Genomic DNA, 25,480 nt, shown 5'->3' on the forward strand with positions numbered 1-25,480 from the left:
CAAATCATTAAGAGCACAATTTATAATGTCAGAATAAAATAATAAATTCACTGACATGAAATTTTTCTCTTATGAAAACACCATAGTCTAAGTTATGTTTTTCATAAGGGATGAATTTAAATGAACAAATATTCTTCTACCAACTTAATTTAAGAGCAATGCAAGCAGTTTCTGGTATCTAAATCAAATGAATAGCAAAGTGTGTTGTTTATATAAAGGGCTTGTTTTGTTTTTCATCTCAAAAGATAAAAAACTTTTGCTTGGGGGTTCTATTGACACCAGAAAGTTAGATTACAAGTGTCCATTACCTGTGAATCTCAGGGAAGTTAGAGGAATAGTAGGCATTTCACTGATTAGGAAGCTTTCCAGTTAAAACGCTTTTTCTCTGGGTCTTGAAGAGAAACGCACAAGTGATACACACAGTGGTGTTCACGGTGACGTGAGGCTCCTGCAGGAGGAAAATGATAGTGCACTCTTCTGTTGTAACCAAAATACAGGTTTTCTCATTTTATTCTTTTTCACGGTGAAGGCTGAAAAGATGTTTCTTTTTATAGTTCACCATTTACTATGGTCAAAGGAAGCATTTTGTGAATGTGAAAAATCCTTGAGTGTTCTTTTTTAGGATCTCTCATGGAGTAAAAAACACAAACAACTTGAAACATATGCAAACAATCTAATTCTAAACATTAATATATAGTCCAAATATAGCCAGAGACATAAGCAAATGAAAATTAAATAATTCATTATTTTTGGATATAAAATAAGCTCATGAAATGAGAAAAAAAACTACCTAGATATTCTAGATATCACAAAATCTAGCCCAACAAGTCGAGCTATAAACATGTAGGAGCAATGTGGAGCCTCGTTCATCTGCTCGTTCGTTCATTCATCAGCAAACATTTACTGAGTACTGCTCTCAGGTCACAAACTACGTAGTTTTAAAGACACAAAGGTAAATAAGACAAGTCCTTACCTTTGAAGACCTTATGGACAAGTGGATGACGACAAGTCTACCAGACAATAATTTCAAGAATTAAATGAAAAGAAAGAGGAGGTATATGCACAGTCCTAGCAATTTCAGACAACTTAAAAAAATCTAAATATGAAAGGCTATAGCAGAGCAGAAGTATTAAAGCCCTCCTTGCAAATTATGAATAACAGTGGTGGTTCTATCGCCATACACACTACTTTGTGGCTTCTCACATAGTGTGGCACCAGGACAAGATCTGTTGCCTAAAGGAACTGGAAAGTCTGACTGAGAACATTTTGTGGCCAAATGCATCCCTTGAGTATGATAAAAATAATTAGAAGAAAAAACACCTTTTAAGTTGTTTAAGAAGCATAGAGAAGAAACTAAACAATATTGAATTGAACTGAATTAAGTTAAACAATGAGTTTATTTCATTAAATATTTTTGACAATTGCTTTTATACTTTAGACAGTAGAGGGAGAGGGAGAGAGAAGAGAGAAGGAGCAGGAAGCATCAACTCCCATATGTGCCTTGACCAGGCAAGCCTGGGGTTTTGAACCGGCAACCTCAGCATTCCAGGTTGATACTTTATCAACTGAGCCACCACAGGTCAGGCTGCTTTTATACTTTAAAAGTATAAAATAAACCCGTATCAGAGGTACCAGTTTTAACTCTTAGAACTGTAGTAACTTTGGGAATACACTGGTGAAAGGTGCTGACATAACCATAGAGTGGTAAGGAAAAGCTTTCTAGAAACCATAGCCCTACTAGGCTACTTGCTAGATAAGAAAAGACTTTCTTAAATATTTCCTTTGTTAACATTGAAATCCTGCCATTGCCATTTACAGATAATTTTACTTATTTTACTTTTTAGTTTAAAGGTGATTTTCTATAGATAAGAGTGTGGTAAAATTAGCTTATATTTTAGTTTTTACAATGGTAGGCTCATTGACTTACTATGTTATTTCAATATTATTATTATTATTATTATTTATTTATTTATTTATTTACAAAGACTGAGAGAGAGTCAGAGAGAGGGTTAGATAGGGACAAACAGACAGGAACAAAGAGAGATGAGAAGCATCAATCATCACTTTTTCGTTGCAACACCTTAGTTGTTCATTGATTGCTTTCTCATATGTGCCTTGACCGCAGGCCTTCAGCAGACCGAGTCACCCCTTCCTCAGGAGCCTTGGGTCCAAGCTGGTGAGCTTTTTTGCTCAAACCAGTTGAGCCCGTGCTCAAACTGGCGACCTTGGGGTCTGAAACCTGGGTCCTTCCACATCCCAGTCTGATGCTCTATCCACTGTGCCACTGCCTGGTCAGGCTCAATATTATTTATTAAAATATGGTTTTAATATGATTATTAGCTTTAAATTTTATAAGTAGTATATGTATGTCTCTCAATCCAATTTTTTTGAAAGAAGCAAGCCTGTTCCTAATTTTTTTCATCTTATGAAATATAATCTAAGAAAAATGTAAGTCTATTTACTATTTACATCTTTCAAAGCCACAGTTTTGTTTTATTAAACTACTCTTTCAAAAGCTGCATTGTAATAACCCCACCATAATCAGGGAGGCAAAATCCTTCTTTCTAAACCAGATCATGTTAAGTGGAGTAGCACCAGAAGGAGCTTTAACCTGTTTCCTTTAAAATTTGTATCTTATTTCAATGCTATTGCCATCAACCTATTAACACCTAAAATAGGAAATGTGCTTCATTGTATCTTTTATTCTCCCTACCTGGGCACAGATGATCTTTCCTCAGTTATTCCCACTCTGGCTTCTTCATTTCATTCTGGTCTCAGCTCAAACGTCACATCGGGTAGGCCTTTTCTTACCACCTTCTACAAAACTTTGCCCCCTTGCTCAAACCACACCCCTTACTCTAATCTCTTTCTCATTACCCTGGGTTTGTTCTTGCATCACACCTTTTACTTGTCTGAAAGCTTCCTGATGGCTTATTTTCTTGTTATCTCCCGTCTCTCTCATAGAACATATGCTCATGAAACCAGGTATCTGTCAAATGAACCGGGATACTTTGGGAGAGAGAAGGTACTTGAAAAGAAATGTTTGAGTAAAGAATCAATGAGTGGATACAACACATTTAAGAGAATATACCACACTCTCCCCGAGACCCAGCTATTCACAGAAACCCAGAGGAGAAGGATCACGTTTAGTGAAGATGATTTTAGGAGCAAGCTATCCACATGTTGCTCTTGGATCTTTAATACATTCCCAAAGTGAATTAGAATTTGGAATATACTGCAATATACATGGACTAGATTTCAATATCACCTCAAACAACTATGTGTATTGAATTGCCTTTTATGATTATGGAGTTAATATTTTAGTTAGATTTTATGAGCAAGAGTTATATAAATTTTATTTTCATATTGGCTGTGAAAGTATTGTGAGCAATTATTTTATTTTACCACCTTAAAATACCCTAAATAATAAATTCTTTCAGAATCTGGGACAAGGGAAAGTTTTGTTTCTCTGAGAAATGGGTATGTTTCCTCTTCAAAGGAGATGTATTATAATGTAATCACATTCTTGTTTTTCTTGGTCACCAGATAAAAGAGTAGCAGCTTGCACAATGAATTTTAACAACTGCATTAACTTTTATGTTTAAAGAGGTTGTTTATCTTCTTATAATTCTGATTTGATTTTTTTTTCTTTTAAGTGAAAGGAGGGGAGATAGTGAGACAGACTCCCATATGTGCCTAACCGGAATCCACCCCGCAACCCCTGTCTGAGGCTGATGCTTGAACCAGTCGAGCCACTGGCTGCGAGAGGGAAACAGAGAAAAGAGGAGGAGGTAGAGGGAGAGAAGCAGATGGTCGTTTCTCATGACCGAGGATCCAACCTGGACATCCGGCCGCCGGGCCACTGCTCCATCCACGGAGTCAACAGACTAGGGCTAATTTGATTTTTCAAATTAATATTACTATATTTTTCTTTCTAAGGTATTTTCATTTCTTATTTAAAAGGCTGTTAGGAATACCAACTTAAAACTGTAATACTAAATATTAAATTTAATACTCAACATTAAGTAATAAATACCAAATTGAGGAAAAGCATCATTGAGAGTGTGCAGAGATAACTTCAGGAATATTTGAGACACTTAAATTATTTTGAGTTTGATGTCAAAGATACATTAAATTATGAAATTAAGGCTTGAAGGGGTTAAAACATAAATTCTGAGAACAGAGCAATAAAGAATAATTTTTTCTTTTTTTTTTTAGTGAGAGGGTGGGGGTCAGAGACAAGGAGAGAGATGAGGAGCATCAACTTGTAGTTGCAGCACTTTAGTTGTTCATTGATTGCTTCTCATATGTGTGTTGTCTGGGGGCTTAAGTGGAGCCAGTGATTTCTTGCTTAAACAGTGACCTTGGGCTTCACACCAGTGACTCTGGCTCAAGCCAGCGACCATGGGCTCATGTCGATGACTCCACAGTCAAGACAGCAACCCCACGCTCCAGCTGGCGACTTCTGGGTTTCAACCGAAACCTCAGTGTCTCAGGTTGTTGCTCTATCCACCGTGTACCATCTGGGCAGGCTAGAGAATAATTTAATTCTAGAGAACAACATAGTTTTAAGGGCATCCTGTATCTAACAATGTGTAAAAAACATGTAAAGAGAAAAACTCCACTTAAATTATTTTCACTCAAATCGTATTTAGTAGATACAGAATTCTGACAAGCCCGTTTTTCTCAGCATCGGACTTCTTATTCACAGATTTGGATACAAACACTATTCCTGTGCGGTCATGGTGGGGACTGCAGGAGACAATAAAACATCTAGTGGAACTCCCTGTCCAGAATTAATGGCAGAAGTCTCAAGAGAAGGCCTCTTATCTGATGGAATTAGTCCTGGCACTGGGCCACTTCAAAAGAGACAACTATAGCTGAGACGTGTACATTGTACATCATACATATCTTATTTTTTAGATAAACTTTTTACTTTAGGACAGTTTTAAATGTACAGAAAATTGTAAAGCTAGTACAGAGTTCCCATTTACCCCACATCTGATTTCCTCTATTAATTAACATCTTACATCAACGTGGTGTATTTGCTGTCAGCTTTGCATTTCTAGCAATGTAGCTTTATCGAGTTATCCTCGGGTCAGTGGGAAAGCCCTCGAAGCGGATTCATGGCAGAGTGGCTTTGTAATGTGTCACCTTGACTGTGTTTCACAGGATTCCCTTCCCCATGTGCTTCCAGTGAAGATGGGCCACTATTCTTATATACAGTGTTTAGAGTAGCCACCATTCTGGAAAAGGCTTCAAAATTTACAGCCTACTCTAAGACATTCTTTTCCAAATCAGAAAGCCAAACCTCATCTATCATTTGTGCATTCTCAAAGATAACTGGATAAATTAAGAAACCCGACCTTACATTGACAAACACCCATATATCTAAGTGACACAGTAGTAAGATAAACAGGCCACCCTCTTTCCAACTACTAATGGGCAATAATAAACTCTTCCACAAATCATTCTGTTTTTCCCAGAAGCATATTCTGAGTCTGTCCACATACGCGATATCTGCTTAGGTTTTAAGGTTACCCAGCTTGACTTTCTGACACAGAAACAACTGTTAGGAACATGGTGACCAATGGGGAAACTCTGATCAGTTAAATACAGCATGTTGGAACCATAGCTTACCTGCTGCACCCGGGTTCCCAGCTTTGGAGGAGATATACCATCAAAATCCTTAAGTAACAGTCTGTCATTAAAACCCAGAATGTCCTTAGAGGAGTATTTTACAAAGTAGAACCAGCTCCCTTTAAGCTAGTATTTCTTAAAGTGTCTCTAAAACCTGCATTAGAAGCCCTTGAGATGCTACTTAAAATCCGGCTCCTGGGCCCCGTCTCAAACACATGGTATCTATCTCCTCAATAGCAGCCCCAGAGCGAGCATGTAGAGCAATCCTTCCAGGCTGTTGCATAGTACAGGTTGAGAACTACTATCTCAGATCAGTAAACCAGACTCATGGCCTGAGTGGACAGACAGGTGGAGCTCTCAGAGCCGATGTGGACCGTCTTTCGAGAATCAAATGCTGGTAAAAGGAAGAATACGTTCAATTCTTTACAGGAACTGAGCTTAAAACAAAGGACAAAGCTCCTTTTGCCAAGCAAATATCTAGGACAAGAACAGCCACCTGACTAAGCCAGATTCCGCATATACAAGCCTCTAATGGGTTAACACTGTTACCAGGCTGACATGCGTGTTAAAGGGATTTTAAGCTAGCTCTATCTGAAGTTCAGAGAGCCATAAAGGTCCAGAGCTTTGCTCCTCATGCCCATCTCACTGTCACAATAACTCCAACCTTCCCCTCGATTTGAGTCTGTGTAGGCCGTTCCAGTCTCTCCTGTCTGTGCTCAGCCTAACCTCATCTAATCCGTTCACCAGAGTCTGAAATGTTCTCCAGCTGCCCACAGCTAATCCTTACTCCATTTGTTCTCTCATCTGTATTACTTGACGTGACCCATCACCTATGCCTGTCAATCGCTCTAGCAATAGAACAACCCTGACACCCAGTTTTTTGGGCAGGTCTCCAATAGTTAAGGGTCATGGCACACTCCAGTCATGTTTAGGCATCACAGCCGTTCAGTGGTATTTAGCTGTATTTCTTTGTGGTTCTGAACTTCCCGTGATTTACTAATACATCAGCTGTGCCTCCTATTTGTTTTCAGCAAAAAGTTAAGCATGTCTGTGGCACAGAAATGATTATTCTGAGAGAGCAGGCTGCAAATATAAGGGGCTGGGAAAGGAGACTTAAGCTTTAGTCCCAAGTATGTCTTCCTCCACCCCCAGAGTTCACTAAAGTTGGGATACTGGTTTTCTGGCCGCTTGGAGATAGAAGAATATTTCACTTTCAAAGATTCTTATTGAAGTATGTATCTAATGCAAAATGTATTTCATGGTAGGCATTCAAATGCATGTATTATCTGAAGATAAAAAAGAAGGTTGGCAGTTTCAGCAAAAGAGAAACCTAGTAGCTCTAAGATTGAGAAAATTAAAAGCCAGGTATCTGAAACTCACTATTTAAAGTACTTGTAGGCCTTCAAAGAGGATGGCATGTGAGTAGAGCTAAGCATACAAAACGTGATCATGTTTCAGAGTGCATGTTGACAGAGGTGGAAAGCCTAGATTAGGCTAGTTAAAACCCAGAGTAGCATCAGGTCAGGCAAACCGAAACTTGGAGAATTTCCTTTCTGGACAAAAAACTGTGGTACATAGAGAAGTAGCCAGGATAACATGGTCCCCAGAGAAAGGCTTAGCAGGAGTTCCTGTTGGAAAGTAGATAAAGCTAAGTGTTCATGACAGGGAGAAGGGAGCCAATGTGAGGACAAGAATCATGACTTCTGCTTCTTTGGAAGCACTCTGGCCTATTCCTGACATTTTGGGAAGTGAGAGCTTTGAACTACACTATTACATCACCAAAGTCATTCAATGATGGGAGTACCAGAGCCCTTTGTCACAGCACCACAGGAACCAGATTTCACACCGATGCTGGCATCTCTCTCCGTGAGTCACACTTTACCCAGAAACACCCAGCATCACAGAATTCTTAATAAAAAAATCTTCAAATCTCTAATAAACAAAACTCGCAGATGACAAAGACGACAATTTTGCACACTGCAGGCCCTAATAAAATGTTCTTCTTCCATTGTAGGCATATCAACTAATAACAAGTTGAATATACTTCTTTGGTCCTACATCTCTCCAATATAAACCCAAAGACGAACAAATCAAAACCAATTATTATAGAAGAAATTTTCTGGACTACATGGTCAAAATTAACCATGTCAATTTTGGTCTACTAATTTAAATACTGTACAATATAGAGGGAGGGCTTATTATCCCCTATAATTTCCATTGTTCAGAATCCAGAAGAAATGTTGTTCCCAGGCCCTGGCCGGTTGGCTCAGTAGTAGAGCGTCGGCCTGGCATGCAGGAGTCCCGGGGTTCGATTCCCGGCCAGGGCACACAAGAGAAGTGCCCATCTGCTTCTCCACCCTTCCCCCTCTCCTTCCTCTCTGTCTCTCTCTTCCCCTCCCGCAGCCAAGGCTCCATTGGAGCAAAGTTGGCCCGGGCACTGAGGATGGCTCTGTGGCCTCTGCCTCAGGTGCTAGAATAGCTCTGGTTGCAACAGAGCAACGCCCCAGATGGGCAGAGCATTGCCCCCTGGTGGGCATGCCAGGTGGATCCCAGTCGGGTGCATGCGGGAGTCTGTCTGACTGCCTCCCCGTTTCCAACTTCGGATAAATCCAAAGAAAAAAAAAGAAATGTTGTTTCCACATGAAAATCCAAGTTACTTCCCTGAGAGTCCATGTGGTGATGCCATGGATAAAGAGAGGATGTCTTTATTTCACAAGAGGGAGCATGTGGACTATGTTTAAAAACAATACTCTGCATGCTATAAAAGAATTAGTTCCTTGCTGTCAAGCTACCTAGATCATACTGGGAAGGAAAAAGATGTACATTTTAATTAATGTCAGCAATATATGCAAAAGTAGATTATTAAAAGCTAAACTATGCATATGCTGAAAATATTAAAGTCATAATCCTCTTCTGGAAAAAAGAAAATATATATATATATAAGCATCACCAAAAAATGTTTTTCTATGGCATTTCCTACATTAGTCTTTGATGAAAGCTAAGAGTCTACCAAACAATACTGGCTGTTTAGGACAGAGAGAGACAGTACCATAATAGAGATTTATTACTCTCAAAGTAGAGACAAGACGTCCTTCTGTCAATAAAAAGATACCACTTTTAACGTGGAGAGTAACGTTCAAAAAGGGAGTGTTATTTGTGTGCATGTCTGTGCATATGTCTAAAGGCAGGAGCAAGAACACGCTGGCCTACCCTAGGAGTCCCTAACACTCAGAAAGCCACGGGAGCTTAGGCGGCGGCTTTTCCATGTTACAAAAGGCCCAGATGCAGTCCACTGCAGACCTCACTTTACCCTAGTAAGTAAGGTCATTATTTATGCATAGCTATAATTTCATGAAAACATATCTTAAATTTGACACTAAGAGATATTCTGTTTACACTTTTTAAATTTATTTATTTTTTAGTGAGCGAGAGAGACAGAGACAGAGACAGATGCACAGGAAGAGAGCCGTCTACTGTTTTATTACCATGTTTATCTCTGCGGAGAAGAAGCAACTCTGATAGTATACTTTCACAGGTACATTTTTAAAATATAAGAATTGCCTTAAAAGAGAAATTTAATTAAAAATGCATTCCAATGTAGAAGTGATTAATACAATTTACAAAAGTAGAGTAACTCATAGTTTACATTTCATAAATTTAACCCCAATTTTTCAATAAAAAGAAAATAAATTCTAGTTCCTAAGAATAAACTTGAGCTAAAAAATCTTAGAGGATAAACACTGGATCAAAATTTCCACTCAAAAGTGCTACTCTCTAGTTTTGATATTTATAATGCTATCTGGGTTTGTGATAAACTCTTTGAAGAATGTAATCCCATTATATTTTAATTGTAACAAATATGCAGATGGTGTGATGCAGCTCACAGTTTTGTTAACCAATTATTATTTGTAATTATCTATTTTACATTTTCTATTTCATTTTTTATTTTCTCCAAAGTATTTTCTCATGTCTGCATTTTAAAATACATGTATGGAAATTTGAAGGTTTTACTAAAACTCAGAGCCAGCCCTATCAACTGGCTAGATCTGTACTTTAGGCAAAACAAAATGTGTGAGTATCTGTTCAAGAGAGAACTATCTACCAATAAGGAATAACAAGATCACTCATCATTCATCTAACTCAAAAAGAAAAATTTGTCAAATAGAGACGTGTATACTGAGCACAGTGCCTGATAGAGCTGGCACTCAGTTACAGCATGTGACAAAAGTAGGCTTACAGTTGTGAGTATGCAAAAGACTTTATTCTTCTATTATTTATTAATTAATGTATTATTTTCCACGTGAACAGATATTACAGGGTGGAACAAAACCTACATATTGCTTGATTTGAACTATATTAAGAAAGACACTAGGTTTATGCAAAAGTCTGTCCCCTTGCCAACAAAGACGAAGTATTTAACTGGGAAAGACCAAAGAAGTCACTTGGGTTAGCTTTCACAGCCAGGAATCCTCTACAACTGTGGTTCTCAACTAGGGTGTGTTTGTTCCCCAGGGGACATCTGTCAATGTTTGGGAACACTTTTGATTGTCAAAATTGAGAGAGTGAGTACCAGCAACTAGTGGGCAGAGGCCAACAGTAATGCTGAACATCCCACAATGCACTTCTGCTTACCCATTTTATAACCATTTTATTGATGCATGACTGACATACAAAGAGGTGTAAATTTTTAATGTACACAACATGATGAGTTTAAAGATAAGTACATACCCATAAAAGTGTCACCACAATTTATGGCATAAACACATTCATCATTTCCTAGTGGGGAGAATCCATGACCCCATGAGCATGTCCTGACCACTGCCAGACAGCACTCCCCACTAGTAAGCAACTTCTTTATTTTGAAATTCACATAGAAATAATATTTGTCAAAAGCACTATAGAAAAAGAAGCAAACAAATATGAAATCACATGTTAAGCTCAAAATTCTTTTTCCAGATGTTAATTTTTAATTTATTTTTCTAATCTATTTAAATAATAGAAGAAATGAAAACAAATAATTAAATGTACATACTGAATTTTTATTGGTTGTATTACTTCTAATTATTCTATTATTTCAAAGATTTTAAGCCTTTATGCTTTAATTTATTCTCATTAGATGGCTTCTCTTAACTTCCTACTATGAAAAATAAGAAAATTGAAATGCTTGACTGTCTTTACCTTTTGTATTCCTTTAACCTCTAAATTTTTACATTATTTTATTTTAGTTCATTAATATTTATAGTTACATTCCATTCTTTTTTTTTTATTTTTTATTCTGAAGCTGGAAACGGGGAGAGACAGTCAGACTCCCGCATGCGCCCGACTGGGATCCACCCGGCACGCCCACCAGGGGCGATGCTCTGCCCACCAGGGGGGCGACGCTCTGCCCCTCCGGGGCGCCGCTGCGCCGCGACCAGAGCCACTCCAGCGCCCGCCCAGGGCAGAGGCCAAGGAGCCATCCCCAGCGCCCGGGCCATCTTTGCTCCAATGGAGCCTTGGCTGCGGGAGGGGAAAAGAGAGACAGAGAGGAAGGGGGGGGGTGGAGAAGCAAACGGGCGCCTCCCCCACGTGCCCTGGCCGGGAATCGAACCCGGGTCCCCCACACGCCAGGCCGACGCTCCACTGCTGAGCCAACCGGCCAGGGCCACATTCCATTCTTAAACTGTATATATTTCATGTTTTTTGTGAAAATGCTTTTCAAACACAGCAAACTAATAAACAGCATTTATATAACTGAAGTGATTTAAATAACATTCCCCCTTAGGGCCACAGTGAGACTGGACCACAGAGGAGGAAATGAAACCCCATTCCCTCCCAGGGTCAGAGGCTAAGGAATCTTGCTCTGTCTTCCTCACTTCTTCAGAGCCACAATCAGATTTCACTGTATCCCACATCGGTCCCCTGTTCTCTATTCTTCTTGCTTTGGAGAAGTAATACCTCTCTGAAAATTTTTCCATATAAAGTCTCCGCTGAGATAATTGCATGCTCCAAATGCCATTTTTGATTTTCTGATTTACTCTTCCTCTTCTCCCCCTTCCTTTTCCTTCATACTTGATTGATAATTTGGCAATCAGTTCAATATTCCTTTCTCTTCAGTACTTTGAAGACATTATTCCATTGCTTCTCACATCCAGTGTGATTAATAAAGGGTGCATTTGTTTTATCAGTCATCTATTTTGTTTCTCTGAAATGTCTTAGTATTTCCTATTTTTTTCATTTGAGTTCAGAAATTTCACCAGGATTTTGTTTGTTTGTTTAATCAGCCATACAACAGGTTTTATTATTATTATTATTATTATTATTATTATTATTATTATTATGTTTGTTCCCCTCATAGCGTGTTGCTTCTGGGGCTCCTCACTGGATTTCCTAGGTTAATCATCTGTGTCTCTTCCCTGTTCTCTCATATTTCTCACTGGGTCTTTTGGCTCTGTCATGGTAGCTTTTCTTGACTTCACCGTACAGCTCATTAGTATGGTTTTAGCCTGTTCTTTTCAATCTTCTCCCTGACTTTTTAATTTTGTCAGTTATATATTTCATTTTCAAGAATTCTTTCTTGTTACCCAGTAGCTCTTTCTTCAGGAGGCAGCTTGCTCTTATTTTCAGGGCAGAATATCCTCTTGACTCTCTCCAAATACTAATTAGAAATCCTTAAAATTGAAATCTGCCTCCTCCAGAGTAAGTTCTGTTAGTTACTCGTTGTCCTTCTTCTTCTTTTTTTTTTTGCTAATGTGCTCTCTTAAATGTCTGATGATCATTAGTTGTTTGTTCTAATTTAGAGCGAAAGACTATGGTGATTAAGATAAAAACCTAAAATGGGTCTTCTCTGTAGGTGTTTGGTCTCTTTCTCTAACAGAGGTCTTCCTTTAGTGAGAGCTTTGATTACACTTTCTCAAATTGGAACGTATTGTGTCATTTCCCCAGAATATATAGTCATCAAAGTGACCCACCCTTCTCAAGCCAAGACATATAACCCAAGCCAACTAGGCTATCTCAACCAGAATGTGCTACCTTAAAGGAAGTAAAACCAGACCTAAATTAAGAAAAAACAAAAAACAAGCTGGTATTTATTCATCGTCTTGATTCTGCCTAGATATGTCTGGTTCTTCAACCTTTCATGTAAGCTGTCTTGTTTTCATAAATTTCTTCCCTGCCTAAGTTCGTCAGTCAGTTTCTGTTGTCTGTACACAAAGAATCTAAGCTGTCATAGGTGAAAATAAAAACTGACTTTTATTAAGGTACTAGATATTTTACATTTTATATATAATCACCATAACCCAATAACTATAATTACCATTAATTTATGAGGAAAGAAACTGAAACTGAGTAGACTTAATGGCTTGATCAAGATAATAGAGATTAAAGCAGTGAGTCAATCTGATATCAAAACCTATGCTTTCCCTGTATTCCAAAGTATTTGTTGAGTATCGAGAATAAAGACCTGGCTGCCGTTAAGAATATGTGATGAGGCCCTGGCCGGTTGGCTCAGTGGTAGAGCGTCGGCCTGGCGTGCAGAAGTGTCGGGTTTGATTCCCGGCCAGGGCACACAAGAGAAGCGCCCATCTGCTTCTCCACTCCTCCCCCTCTCCTTCCTCTCTGTCTCTCTCTTCCCCTCCCGCAGCAAGGCTCCATTGGAGCAAAGATGGCCTGGCCTCTGCCCCAGGCGCTAAAGTGGCTCTGGTCGCAACAGAGCGACGCCCCAGAGGGGCAGAGCATCGCCCCCTGGTGGGCAGAGCGTCGCCCCCTGGTGGGCGTGCCAGGTGGATCCCGGTCGGGCGCATGCGGGAGTCTGTCTGTCTCTCCCCGTTTCCAGCTTCAGAAAAATAAAAAAAAAAAAAAAAAAAAAAAAAGAATATGTGATAATACTGGATGAAAGATTCAAGGCTGGAAAACCAGGAAGAAAAATTTAGATTCCATGTGTTAAGTATAAAGGAGAGCAGTCTCATTCTTAATTGTGGAGTGGCATAGTAAATCAAAAGAGAATTTAAGAAAGATGATTCTACGGCATGTGAAATGAAATTAGAAGGCTTATGTTAGAATGAGGCAGATAAGCTAGAAGGCTTCTGTAGTGATGAAATGGCAGCAGGTGGTGGGAAGAGACAGAGGGATTTGGAAGAAAATTTCATAGGATTTTGTGACTGAATGGATATTGTAGGGGATAAAGAAAGATGAGCCAAAAAAGACTAAAAGGCTTCCAGCTGCAATGGGAAAAGCTGAGTGAATATATTTACCTGCCTCCTTCCCAAATTTCCAGTGAAATGAACTAGGGATGTAAAAACCAGAAAAAATGCATAGTGGTGCTAGAAGGAGGAAAGGATGCCAAGAGTCCACAAAATTTGAGAACATCTAGAAGATATATAAAGAAGAGTGAATCAGATGGTGGAAAAGCCAAGTGTGTGCTGAGCAGCCTGCAACCAAGTGAAGGCAAAGAACAGCGCCTAAGAAGTAACCTCGGATTTACCTCCCATGGAGTACCAGCTTCCCACCAGCAAACTCGGTGCAGGAGGAGCTGGAAGAGCCCTGCCCGCAGGCACCAACTAGGGACCTACCAGGAGGCTGCTTGGCTCTTCACTGAGCAGAAAGAGGGCTGCGGCTTACCCTTCATTGGGAGGCTTCATTCACCTGGGACCCCTTTATGTGAGGTTTCAGTCAGGTTAGACCACTTAGAAAATTAAGTATGGAATCTGCAACAGAAAGCTCCCTATTTACACTGGTAGACCTGCAGAGAGAATGGGCAGTCTCCTTGCTACTACTGTTCCAAAACGGTTAATACAACTTCAGGGGAAATATGGCATAAATTCAAAGGGATGAAGTAAATATTTTTTAAATTAAGGTAATAGTATATATAAGTTTATGCTAAATAAATTTGAAGATACACAAAAAAAAAATGCGTACTTTTCTTTTAAAATCAACAAAAGGGATTCCATAAGGGTTGAAGAAAAACAACTGAATTGATAAGCACCCAAATGTTTATAAAAGATCTCGCCTAACAGAAAAAGACCCAAATGAATTAAAATAATTCCCAATAAACTTCCAAGGAAAAAACAACTCTTAATTATTTCAACTTCTTCTAGAACTGAGGGAAAAATAGATTTTTTTCTAACTATGATTTTAGAATAATACCGATACAAAATCTTCCATGTTTCACTTTGCCATATTTTACTTAGAAATATAGAATCACTGTTTCTAAATAAAATGCTAACAACATAAGAACATATATATATCAATGTATTAGAATATAGATAGTTTCTGTATTATTTAAATGGCTTAATGTTAGGAAAATTATTCATAAATAAGAAACATGAATAAGTTAACATTTTTAAAATATAGAATCATTTTGAAGAATGATAAAAACATATCTAAAATCAACCTCTATAATTGCTATAAATTTATTCTAATATGGACAAGTACATTCTTAACTTGATAGATTACTTATTAGAAACTAAATGTAAACATCATATTTAGTAAAGCTTAAAGTTGGAATTATGAAAAAAAAAATCTACTTAACAGTGTTATTCAGCGACATTCTGAGAGTTCTACCCAGTACATGAGTAGAATATATTTGAATGTAAGAGTCACAAGATTTCAAAACAGAGAGCAAATATAAAGTTATTTACAGATATGATTGTCTACACATAAAACCCAGAAGAATTTAATTAATAACCCAGTTCAGAAAAAGAACTGATATAAGCATAATTATGCTAAAATAAACAGCTTTCCTCATATACCAGCAAAAAAGAATTTTTAAATGTCAGGCATGAAAATTATATCCACAATGCCATAATGCATAAAATATCCAAGAATAAAAAATTATTCAAGAGTAATATAAAAATGAAATTAAACATTTAAAGGCTATTGAAAAAGAGAATTGAAAAATGGGTAATTATTTTAAAAGAATGAATCACAAAATAAAGAAACACAAATTATGAAGTATAAAAACACACTTGACTGTTCTAACATTTGAAAACAATGAGATGTTCTCCTCTAATAGATTGACAAAAAGTTAAAAAGAAATACACTATCCAGATAGGCAAATAGGTATGTATATACACTGTAAGTGGTACTGTATTTTGGTAGAGTTATTTAAAGTAAAATTTATTTTTATTTTTATTCATATTGTATAGTCCCAGCATTGAATCTGCATTTTTAATTCTAGGAATACATTTTATAGATACACTCATAATTGTATTCAAAAAATTCAGAACAATGAAAAATTAATACAGGACTAATTAAATGCATTATGGAACATCAATGCCATGAAATATTAAGGATTCTTAAAGATGTAAATTATTATATATTGTATTAAAATAACCACAATATATTATTGCATTAAAAATGTATGTTATAGAACATTATGTTGCACTGGTATAATTATGATAAAAGCATACATAGCCATGATCTTTGATAAGATGCATATTAAAATATTCATCACTAGCCTGACCTGTGGTGGCGCAGTGGATAAAACGTCGACCTGGAATGCTGAGGTCGCCCGTTCAAAACCCTGGACTTGCCCAGTCAAGGCACATATGGGAGTTGATGCTTCCTGCTCCTGCCCCCTTCTCTCTTTCTCTCTATCTTTCTCTCTGTCTCTCTTCTCTAAAATAAATAAATAAATTTAAAAAGAAGTTAGAAAAAAAGTAGTATTTAAAATATTAATCATGAACATTTCTTACTGTGAGATGGCAAAAGGAGGCAGGGTGAGAATGGCCACTATAAAAATTTCTCAATGTTAAAAACAATGTAAACAGAAATCTATGGTTGGATTTCCCAGAACCAGACGGCCAGGCAAGTGTTTGACACAAGTGATTTTACAATGAACCGCTGGCAGAGAAGTCCGCTGCGGGGCTGGGGTGAGGCGGTAGGTCAGAGAGTGGGAGGGAGCCCGGAGTGCAATCTCAGGCCAAGGCCCACTGAAGCCTCGTCAACCTCCTGCCACAGGCACGCTCCCGAGTGTCAGTTATACCTCAGAGCCAGGGGGCAGCGCTTTTCACATTCTGGCCCTTGTTGGTCATTTGTCAAGAATTACCCTGGAGTAAAGGAAACCGCAGTCTGGCTCTGAGCTCTTTCTAGTAAGGTGTATCCGACAACCTGAGGACATCCTCTGAAGGAAAGTTACAAGTGCCTAGTGGTAAAATAAAAACCAAAAAGGGAGCATAGAGATGCTAAATGACATTCAAATGAATTTGAGTAAAGAGTAACATCCACTACCATATACTACCTTTATAATAAAGTCCATTTTTTCATAAAAAGTACGAAAGAGAGAAAGAGTGAGAGAAGAACAAGTATGCTACCAGTAAAGCAAAACTCTATATGAATGCTCACAGGTCTGCACAAGTGTGAGCATCTGCAGTAATAAATGGCTTCCCCCACCACGCTAACTGCATCTCATACTCCCACCTGTCCATTAGAAAACAAGGATTAAGTGGCCCTCATTAGAAATTAGGGCCGTTCTCTCCTTGTTCATGTTGTTAATCTGCCGTAGTGTGGATTGGGATCTTGAGAAATCAGAGTATCTCTCAAGTCCTCTGCTGATCCTCAGTGGAACCACATACTCAGCCATCAATTAACCCTCAGGCTGCAGAGAAGCTGGAACACTTGGCTTCAAACTCTGTGAGGCTCATTGTGAGGCTCAATTCTAAATAGAATCCTAATTAAGGAACACGATCCAAGAATCTGTTTGTTCTATTTAACTTGTTTGATTTTATAACAAACTTGCTTAGAACGTTCCTAAAATGAATGAATGAGATTTTTACCTCAGCGCGGTCACTGAGCAGAATGAGATGTTTCCTATAAATGTCCCTCATGTACATCATTCTAGGTTCCAGAGATGGGTCTCACAACCTTTTGCTACAAATGGATGCTGTCATGACCCAAGGGCTGGACTGGATGGATAGTTCAACTTTCACCATTTGCATGGTCTACAGTCCATCTCTGAAACCTTTCAACGCTCCTGTTTCTCCACCTATAAAATAGAGGCAATAACTACTCTGTTTACCTTTTGGAGCTGATGTGAAAATGAAACATAAAATAAGATGACATACATGAAAGAATCTTGTAAACCATGTAGCACTTTATAATAAGTCACTTATCTGAACACAAAGATACCATATTAAAGAGGAGGAGCTGGTGACTTCAAGATCTGAATTCATGAATGTTGGAAGCACTTGAAGACCTGTACGGCTTTGGACATGTTGAGTGTAAGTTGGTAGTAAAACATCCAATTACAAATAAAACTGAACAGTAAACTATGGCAATATGACCTTGGAGACTGAGCAACAGGGTAGGAACTGAAGTAAAAATTTGGGAGACATCAACATGAGAGCAACAGGGAAATTCACGGCTATGGAAAACACGTCTTTGAAAGTTTTACCTCTCTTTTCATTTCTGTTACCATATTCCTTATAACTACCCCATATGTCTTCTGTTTGGACCATCCAAATGCAAAACTCTGTTCATAAAAAGTATCATTACTACAGAATGTTAAATGATTGTTTAGGGTCTTTATTCTCTTGTATCCATTATTCCTTCAAAATATCATGCCGATTATCATATTCCTACTTTCACTGATTAAGTCACACACACATAAATGTGGGATAGAACGTTGGAATGAAAATCACATGGGTGTAAACAACTATATAAATTACACACAGTCTCTCCCTTCAAATAAGCTAGCTCAGTATCTCTCAGTCTTCAGATTGGACTGTCAGAAATTTCATGCTGGTCCACAAAAGAGTTAACCACTCTGATGTATGAAAATTATAGACTCAATGATCTTAGTCTAATTTGCTTATGCTCGGATGATTTCTGCCTTAGCGATCTCCAAAATAGTTTTCCCATTCTCACCAGTTCCCAAGTATGAAAAGGTTGAAAACCACTGCTCTAGGTTAGTTCTTTAGTTACCTACTGTTTCAAGTGAATAAATATACATGTTATGTAACAGAGTAAATCTGGGAAGATTTTTTAAATTGCCAGTGTTATGACAATGCTTGAAAATCACAATACATATTCTTGCATGAAGAATTTTATATGTGTTTTTATGACCTTAAAATCACTTCAGTTGGCCAAAAATAGCAATCTCACATAGTCAAGGTTCATTCCTAAAGACATTTATGTAGTTTAAAGTATAACTGGACTATACCCCAGGAGCATTCAGGCTGTTTCAGTTAGCTTGTTTCTTAATGTTAAGACCATTAACAATTTTCTCTAGCCTCAATAGGTCTGACATGCCAGTTCTTAGTTGGTTTTCTTTTAAAAATTTTGTACCGTTTATGTCTGGACTCCTGAAAGCTTTGGAGTTAGTTTATAAGTATTCCTGGTTTAAACAAGCTGTTTTACTGAGGCATACAAAAGTCACATGCTAGTTTTTTGGTTGAAGTACAGTATTAAACTCTAATGTTCCTTATTTTAAAAATTAGAATTTAATTGAGTCAATCTACTTTTTATTTAAATGAAAACAATGAGTAAATGTTAATAATTACAATTTAAAAGTCATACATAGGAGGGGAAGTCCTGAATGTACCACTGCACCATTTTAATACAATTTTATTGATTTTGTTGATTATGTGTAAAATAAGTGTTCTCCTTGCCTAGTTTCACTAAGTTTTCTTTCTACATTGTCAGGGGTAACATTAAGAAGTTTTGCAGTGTTCTAAATCTACTTCTAAACATATGTATCATTTGTGATGCGGTTAACAGCATACACTTCATGTAAAATTTATGTTTAAAACAATTACATTCGTATATAAGGCATTAAATTATACAGTAACTTAAAACGTAATTCATTTTTAAAAAACAGTATAGATACTGTTTCTATTTATTTTTAAAATATATATACTAAATTCATACATATATATATATACTGTTACTATATATTTTTCCATCCACTTTATCATTAATGACTTCATTTTGTAGATGAGGTGTCCAAAGCTGTTACGTGACCTGCTCAAGACACACACCCCCGCCTGCCCACACATGCAGGCATACTCTCGAACCAGATCTCTTCTGTTTATATCTATGGCCTCAATGTCTGCAAAATACAGTTTCAGTGTAAAGTCTGGGTCAAAAGAGTCAGTAACCATTAGTTAAATCTGCAATTTATTTCAAAGTAGTACCCAAGTCTTTTCACATTACATGCATTGTTCTTCCCAATACACACCGCGAAACATTTTAAATGGCCTTCTCTATCTTGTTTTATTGGAGAATAGAATGTGATAAACTGTGTGAAAAAATTTGAAAACATGTAAGCATAAACAAATCTAAAACATCATTTTTATCACTGTAGTTTTATAGAACTTCCCACTTCTCTTACCATAGGTCCATAAATCTAAGAAAGGCAAAATTTACAAGAATGTCACTTTTAAAGACAACTATTTTAATTTCTTGAAAATCTGGCTAGAAAAAAGAAAAATATATCCTATAGTTTTTTACTTTGAATAACAAAACTTTCATTTTTAATAGTATAGAAATAGAATTCCTTTTATATATTAATCTTAGAGCATAATAAATCAGTTTTTAAAGGTTTTTATCTAAACTTTAGCAAATTAAAAATGACATAAAATGGAAGTTTTCAATCAATTATATCTCAGAATACTTTCTGTAGCATGAAAATCTATACTGTAACCTATACTTGCTTTAGATCTTCTTTATTGAGCAGGATAATGAACTACGAATGGAATTGTCATCCACACCTTTGGTTATATCACAGAAATAAAAAAGTTCAAATAGATTCTTAACAATAAAGACTCATAGAAACACTGACTATGGCATCTGAATTGGGCACAATTAAAATATCCATGATAAAATAGTGATACAAAATCTTAGAGTGGTGCAATAAAAAAGTTAATTGGGGAAAGATTATTTAAAATAATTTAAACATGCTACAAGTTACATTATAACCTTTATGCAAGAATAACACAGAAATTAATTTATTAACTCATCACCCTGCATACTACAATAATACCTAGAAAGTAGCTTCACATGGATGAGTGCTCAAAATCATTTGGACCAATTTTTTTAAGCAGTTTTAAAATAATTGACTCTCAAATCAAGATATTAAATGCCAACTTCAAACTGGCAATAATGCTTATGGCTAAGATAGAAATGAGATTCTTTACAGAAATGCTGAAACAGCCCTAACTGAAGGTACTTAACATCTGCAGCTGTAATTATTTTTCCAAATCTTACCCAGGAAAGCTTCAGGTAAAGAAATCTGCAGAATATGTAAACAGTAAGACAATCCTAGTGCTTTTACAAAATCACAAACCTAGGACACATTTATAGTCATCTTTGCTAAATGACTAAATCATTAAAAATGTATTGATTAATTCTTCAGTAGATAAAAGGGGCAACATAATATAAGAATCAACATTTGTTAATTCAGTTGATTTACAAGAGCTACACATTATAAGATGACAATGTAAAACCTCTAAAAGGTTTTTTCCAAAAAAGCCTTTTTTTAGCATTTTGACCACTAATCAGAAACAATGAAAAAAAATTTAAATACAGAACGAAGATTAAGAAAGTTTTGTTTCCATTTGGAAATTTAGTTAAGCTCTAAAATAAGCTCCCACTGAGCGCCAGTATCCTACACGGAAGGCACTTCAAACTGAACCAGGTGACGACCTCAGAACATGCCAGGGAACACAATTTATCCCGGGTGGTGAGTGGCTGGAACAGAAGATTCAATTGTCTATTTCTAATTCTCATTTTAAAAATATTTAAGATAATGATGCTCTTAAGAAGGAGTTAATTTTAAAGGCCAGCCAACTCTAAATTGTAACCATAATATGATGTTTTTCCTCCTTCACTAGAAGACTATTGATCCCATACTGGGAAATACTGATTTGATGTTTATTGATCAAAATTGTATGAGGGAAACGGTGATTTCTGAGTGAAAGAGAGTCATGGGTTATCACTTCTTGTACAGAACTGGCAGTAAATATATATTATAACTATCACACTAAACAAGTATTGAAATTATTAATTTGTTACAATAAACAAAAATATCCTTAAGGTTATATGGGACAATATTACATAATGAAAAGGAACTTAGAATTTTAACACCTTCCTTTGTAAGTGTTCTTATTTTATAGGAGTCTAAAACTTTGCTGACACTACTTTTAATTTATATTTTACTTTATAAACTCATATCACAGAAAAACAAGTAGAAATGTATAACAAACTTATTTTAAAAGTCACAGCTAAATTTTATCTTAAAGTCAAGCTAATCATCCATTTAAATTCAAATTTAATCTTGGTATAATTTGAATTTTATTTAAAGGCAAAAGTCACACTTATTATGAGTTATAAATTATCATGCAAATCTGTAAGAAGTTGTCATTGGTGAAGTCTTTACCTTGGATCATGTCATGGAATAGCACTCAATTTATTATAATATTAATTTCAAATGCTAATATTCTGTTTGTTAGATGGCAGAAAATAAATAATGTGCTATTAATGTTTTCATAAAGAATATGTTGCTGAATAAACATTTCAAAGAAATACATTCAGGATTGACATTTAAATTTTGCAAGTGCATAGTAATCTTATTAATTAGATATAGTAACCTGTCTATTAAAACACTGAACATAGTCCAGGAAAAATTGGACAGACTGGTAACATACACACAGACATCATAGGTTACCTGCAATATTTATCAATTCAGTTTATTTTTTTTCCTAATAATTTTAAATATCACAAAAATAAGTAAGAACATTGTAGCTATTGCACCGGTATTATGGGGTTAGTAACTTATTTGGGCCCAACTCCCAAATAAGGCTGCTTAAAGAAGCAATTTACTTAAAATTAAATTTCAATATCCTCAAATGAATTCACTAATCACTAAAAATATTTAGCATTTAAAAAAAAATACATTCTTCCGATTTGCAGTGCAGATGGAAAAGTAAATCCAATTCCAATAATAACCCAATCTGCCCCCACTCCATCCCCACAAGGGTAGATCTATTAAGTATATATAGTTCCTGGACAATTTTAAAATCTAGAAAACATCCATTTGCTGTTGGGATTTAGCTAAGAAGTTCAATATCCTCTGGAAGAAGCAGAATAAAACTCAGCCATCCAAAGGTCCTTTTTGATACTTGCTGGGGTGGATGGAGCATGTGGTGAGACTGGGAAATGTTTTAATTTAGATCGACCCTGTCCAGCCACTCTGTTTTCCTTTCAGATCTCCCAACTCTCTTGTGTTATATGGCTAGAAACAACTCTAAGAATGTGGAAAATGTAAACAGCCTTTTATTGTCCAAAAGGACAGCAGTGTAAGGAATGTGTGCTTATCACACAGCGGCAGCTCCCGCCTCACTCACCATGATAAAGTGCTCCAGGAAAAAACATTACAACCCAAACACAATCCAATAATGGATTAGTATCTGACATAAGCTTACTTAAAAACTAATCAATCAATCCATACTGTAATATTAGAATCCAGGTCTTAAAGAGGGTATGTAATACCATCAAGATATATTTCCTATTCACTCTTGACTATGGTGGTATGAAAAAATATCTAATATTTGCAATATAGGATATTATACATATATTTACAATATAGGATCCCCATACATGCTAAAATATATTTCATCATCTGTAAGAACACAGTTGAATAGATACACATTTCATGATCACTAAATGCAAAATTAAATGAACAAACTGAAAGATTCATGCAGACATTCTGAAAACCCTACCTACATAACTGATTTTCCCATATTTTTAGAGTTTTATTTGCACACACCATACAAATAATGCTGTTAGATCACCCTTTACTGGAATCCAGATTAAACATTTAAAAAAGCAAGTGATACTAAAGACTAATGTGGCATAAATGTTGCTTGCATAATGCCTTACTTAAATGTAAAATTGATGTTAACATGCAGTATCACATATAGCCAGTCTATGCCAGTTCATTCAAGAACATGTGAGAGCATCAATGCATTTCTTCTTGATGCCAGTGAAGAATTTCTTAGATAATGCTGAGCGGTGAAGCGAATCTCTGTTCTAACAGTAGTGGGCCAGTCCTTCCTTACAGCAACCTCTCCTCTTCCCTAAGTCCTTATAGAGTCCCTTCCACCCTCAAAACTTGCAAAGTATCTTGGCCTCTGTAATATCATACATATTATAAAGAAACTTTCATAAGTTACTTGATCTTTCTCTCTAAATAAAAATAATAGAAAGAAAGTGATGGATGAGAAGAAAGGAAGAAAAATGGAAGGAAGGAAGGAAGGAAGGAAGGAAGGAAGGAAGGAAGGAAGGAAGGAAGGAAGGAAGGAAGGAAGGAAGGAAGGAAGGAAGGAAGGAAGGAAGGAAGGAAGGAAGGAAGGAAGGAAGGAAGGAAGGAAGGAAGGAAGGAAGGAAGGAAGGAAGGAAGGAAGGAAAGGAGGGAGGGAGGAAGAAGGAAGGAAGGAAGAAGGGCCAAAGAAACCACAGCATCAGGAGAAAGCCCTCTTAGCAGCACCCTATCAAGACAAGTACCAATAAAACAGGGAAGTCTTTCACAAAGGCATACTGAGCCAAAGTAGTCCCTTTCTATAATTTCTTTAAAAGTTGTCTTCCTGAAGGTGTTATTGGGAATTTCCCTTAAATGTAATTAACTAGCAATACATACAGTATACAGGTATATTTCAGAAGGAGGAGAGCAAGACGCCACGCGGGAAAAGCCAAGAAAAATTAGTTACAATGCCAACAGTCACCTAGAACCTCGCTGGCGAACCCTGAACCACCTTCTAACACTCTCCCTATTTCTCAGCGCCCCCTGAGCCGCCCAGACCGAGCGGGAGAGGTCTTCCGGAACATACATACTCCGTAGAGATGCCTGAAAGGGGGTTCCTGTGTGGAGTTGGGTGTGAAAGTTATATTCTGCGTTGCTGCCAACATAAAACCCAGCCCTGTCCCCAGCACCAGATGAAAAAGGAAGAGATCCAGTCTGCAGCCCCCCCCCCCCCAATATATCTTTTATCCTAGTTTTTCCCTAGCAAGGCGCCACTAACTGGCCCTGTGAAGGAGGACGCGCGATGCAGCGGTTGGGAAGAAGTGTATGCGGGCATGACATCCAGGGCAAAACACCACGTGAAGAATAAAAGCCACCAAGCCCCTCAAATTCTGGGCTGGAGGCAGGCAGGTCTTCCAACCCACCCTCACCATATTTCTCTACTCTCAGCCTCTCCTGGCTGCTTCTCAATAAACCTCTTCCTTCTCTCACACCTTCTTCCTGGCCACTTTCTGCTTACTTTACGCCAGCCTTCAAGTTCCAACCCTTGCTGAGCCCCTCACCGGCCCCAAAGTCCCTTCCGCTAAAATCCCCGACTCTTCCCCGCCAGCCCTGTGCCATGGCAACGCCCAACTCCCTCCACTGTGCACTTCCCCAGCCCCACGTCCCAACCAGTCCACAGCTCCGCTCCTGACTCCGACACAGCGCCGCTTTCCCGCCGAAACGCGTCCGCAGCGCGTGGGGCGCGCGGCCAGCCCGGCACTCACCAGCTGCAGCAAGCCGGGGACCACGACGAGGGGCAGCGGCCGCAGGCGCATGGTGCCGGCTGGCGCGGCGTCTCACGAGCTGCTCGCGCTCGCCCGCCTGGCGCGCATCTCCACTTCGAGGGCAGGACTGAGCACGCCAGGGACCGCGCGCGTCCCTTCCGGAGCCGGCTCGGCGCGGCGCGGCGCGGGCCGGTGGGCGGGCGGGCGGGGAGGGGGCGGGTAGCGCTGGCCGTCGGGCCCGGCCCCTCCTTCGAGGGTGTGGAAGAGGAGCGCGGGGCCGCCGCGGCGTCGCACGGAGCGCGGGGCTCTAGCTGCGCCCAGGACCCCGGCGTCCCGAGGGCTGCGTGTGAGCCGGCGG

General features: G+C 38.0%; 1 protein-coding gene across 1 annotated transcript in view; it reads right to left on the bottom strand.

Annotated features, from left to right (window-relative positions):
* NXPH2 (neurexophilin 2) overlaps positions 1-25,244 on the bottom strand; it is a 110,447-nt gene extending 85,203 nt beyond the window's left edge. Inside the window, exon 1 of the mRNA XM_066346145.1 lies at positions 25,123-25,244. Coding sequence (XP_066202242.1) covers positions 25,123-25,173 — 51 coding nt within the window. The 5' untranslated portion in view covers positions 25,174-25,244. The remainder of the gene's footprint in view (positions 1-25,122) is intronic.
* Positions 25,245-25,480: the final 236 nt, after the last annotated feature.

The sequence above is a fragment of the Saccopteryx leptura genome, chromosome 7 (assembly GCF_036850995.1).
Source record: "Saccopteryx leptura isolate mSacLep1 chromosome 7, mSacLep1_pri_phased_curated, whole genome shotgun sequence".
In the NCBI taxonomy this organism is placed as follows: Eukaryota; Metazoa; Chordata; class Mammalia; order Chiroptera; family Emballonuridae; genus Saccopteryx; species Saccopteryx leptura.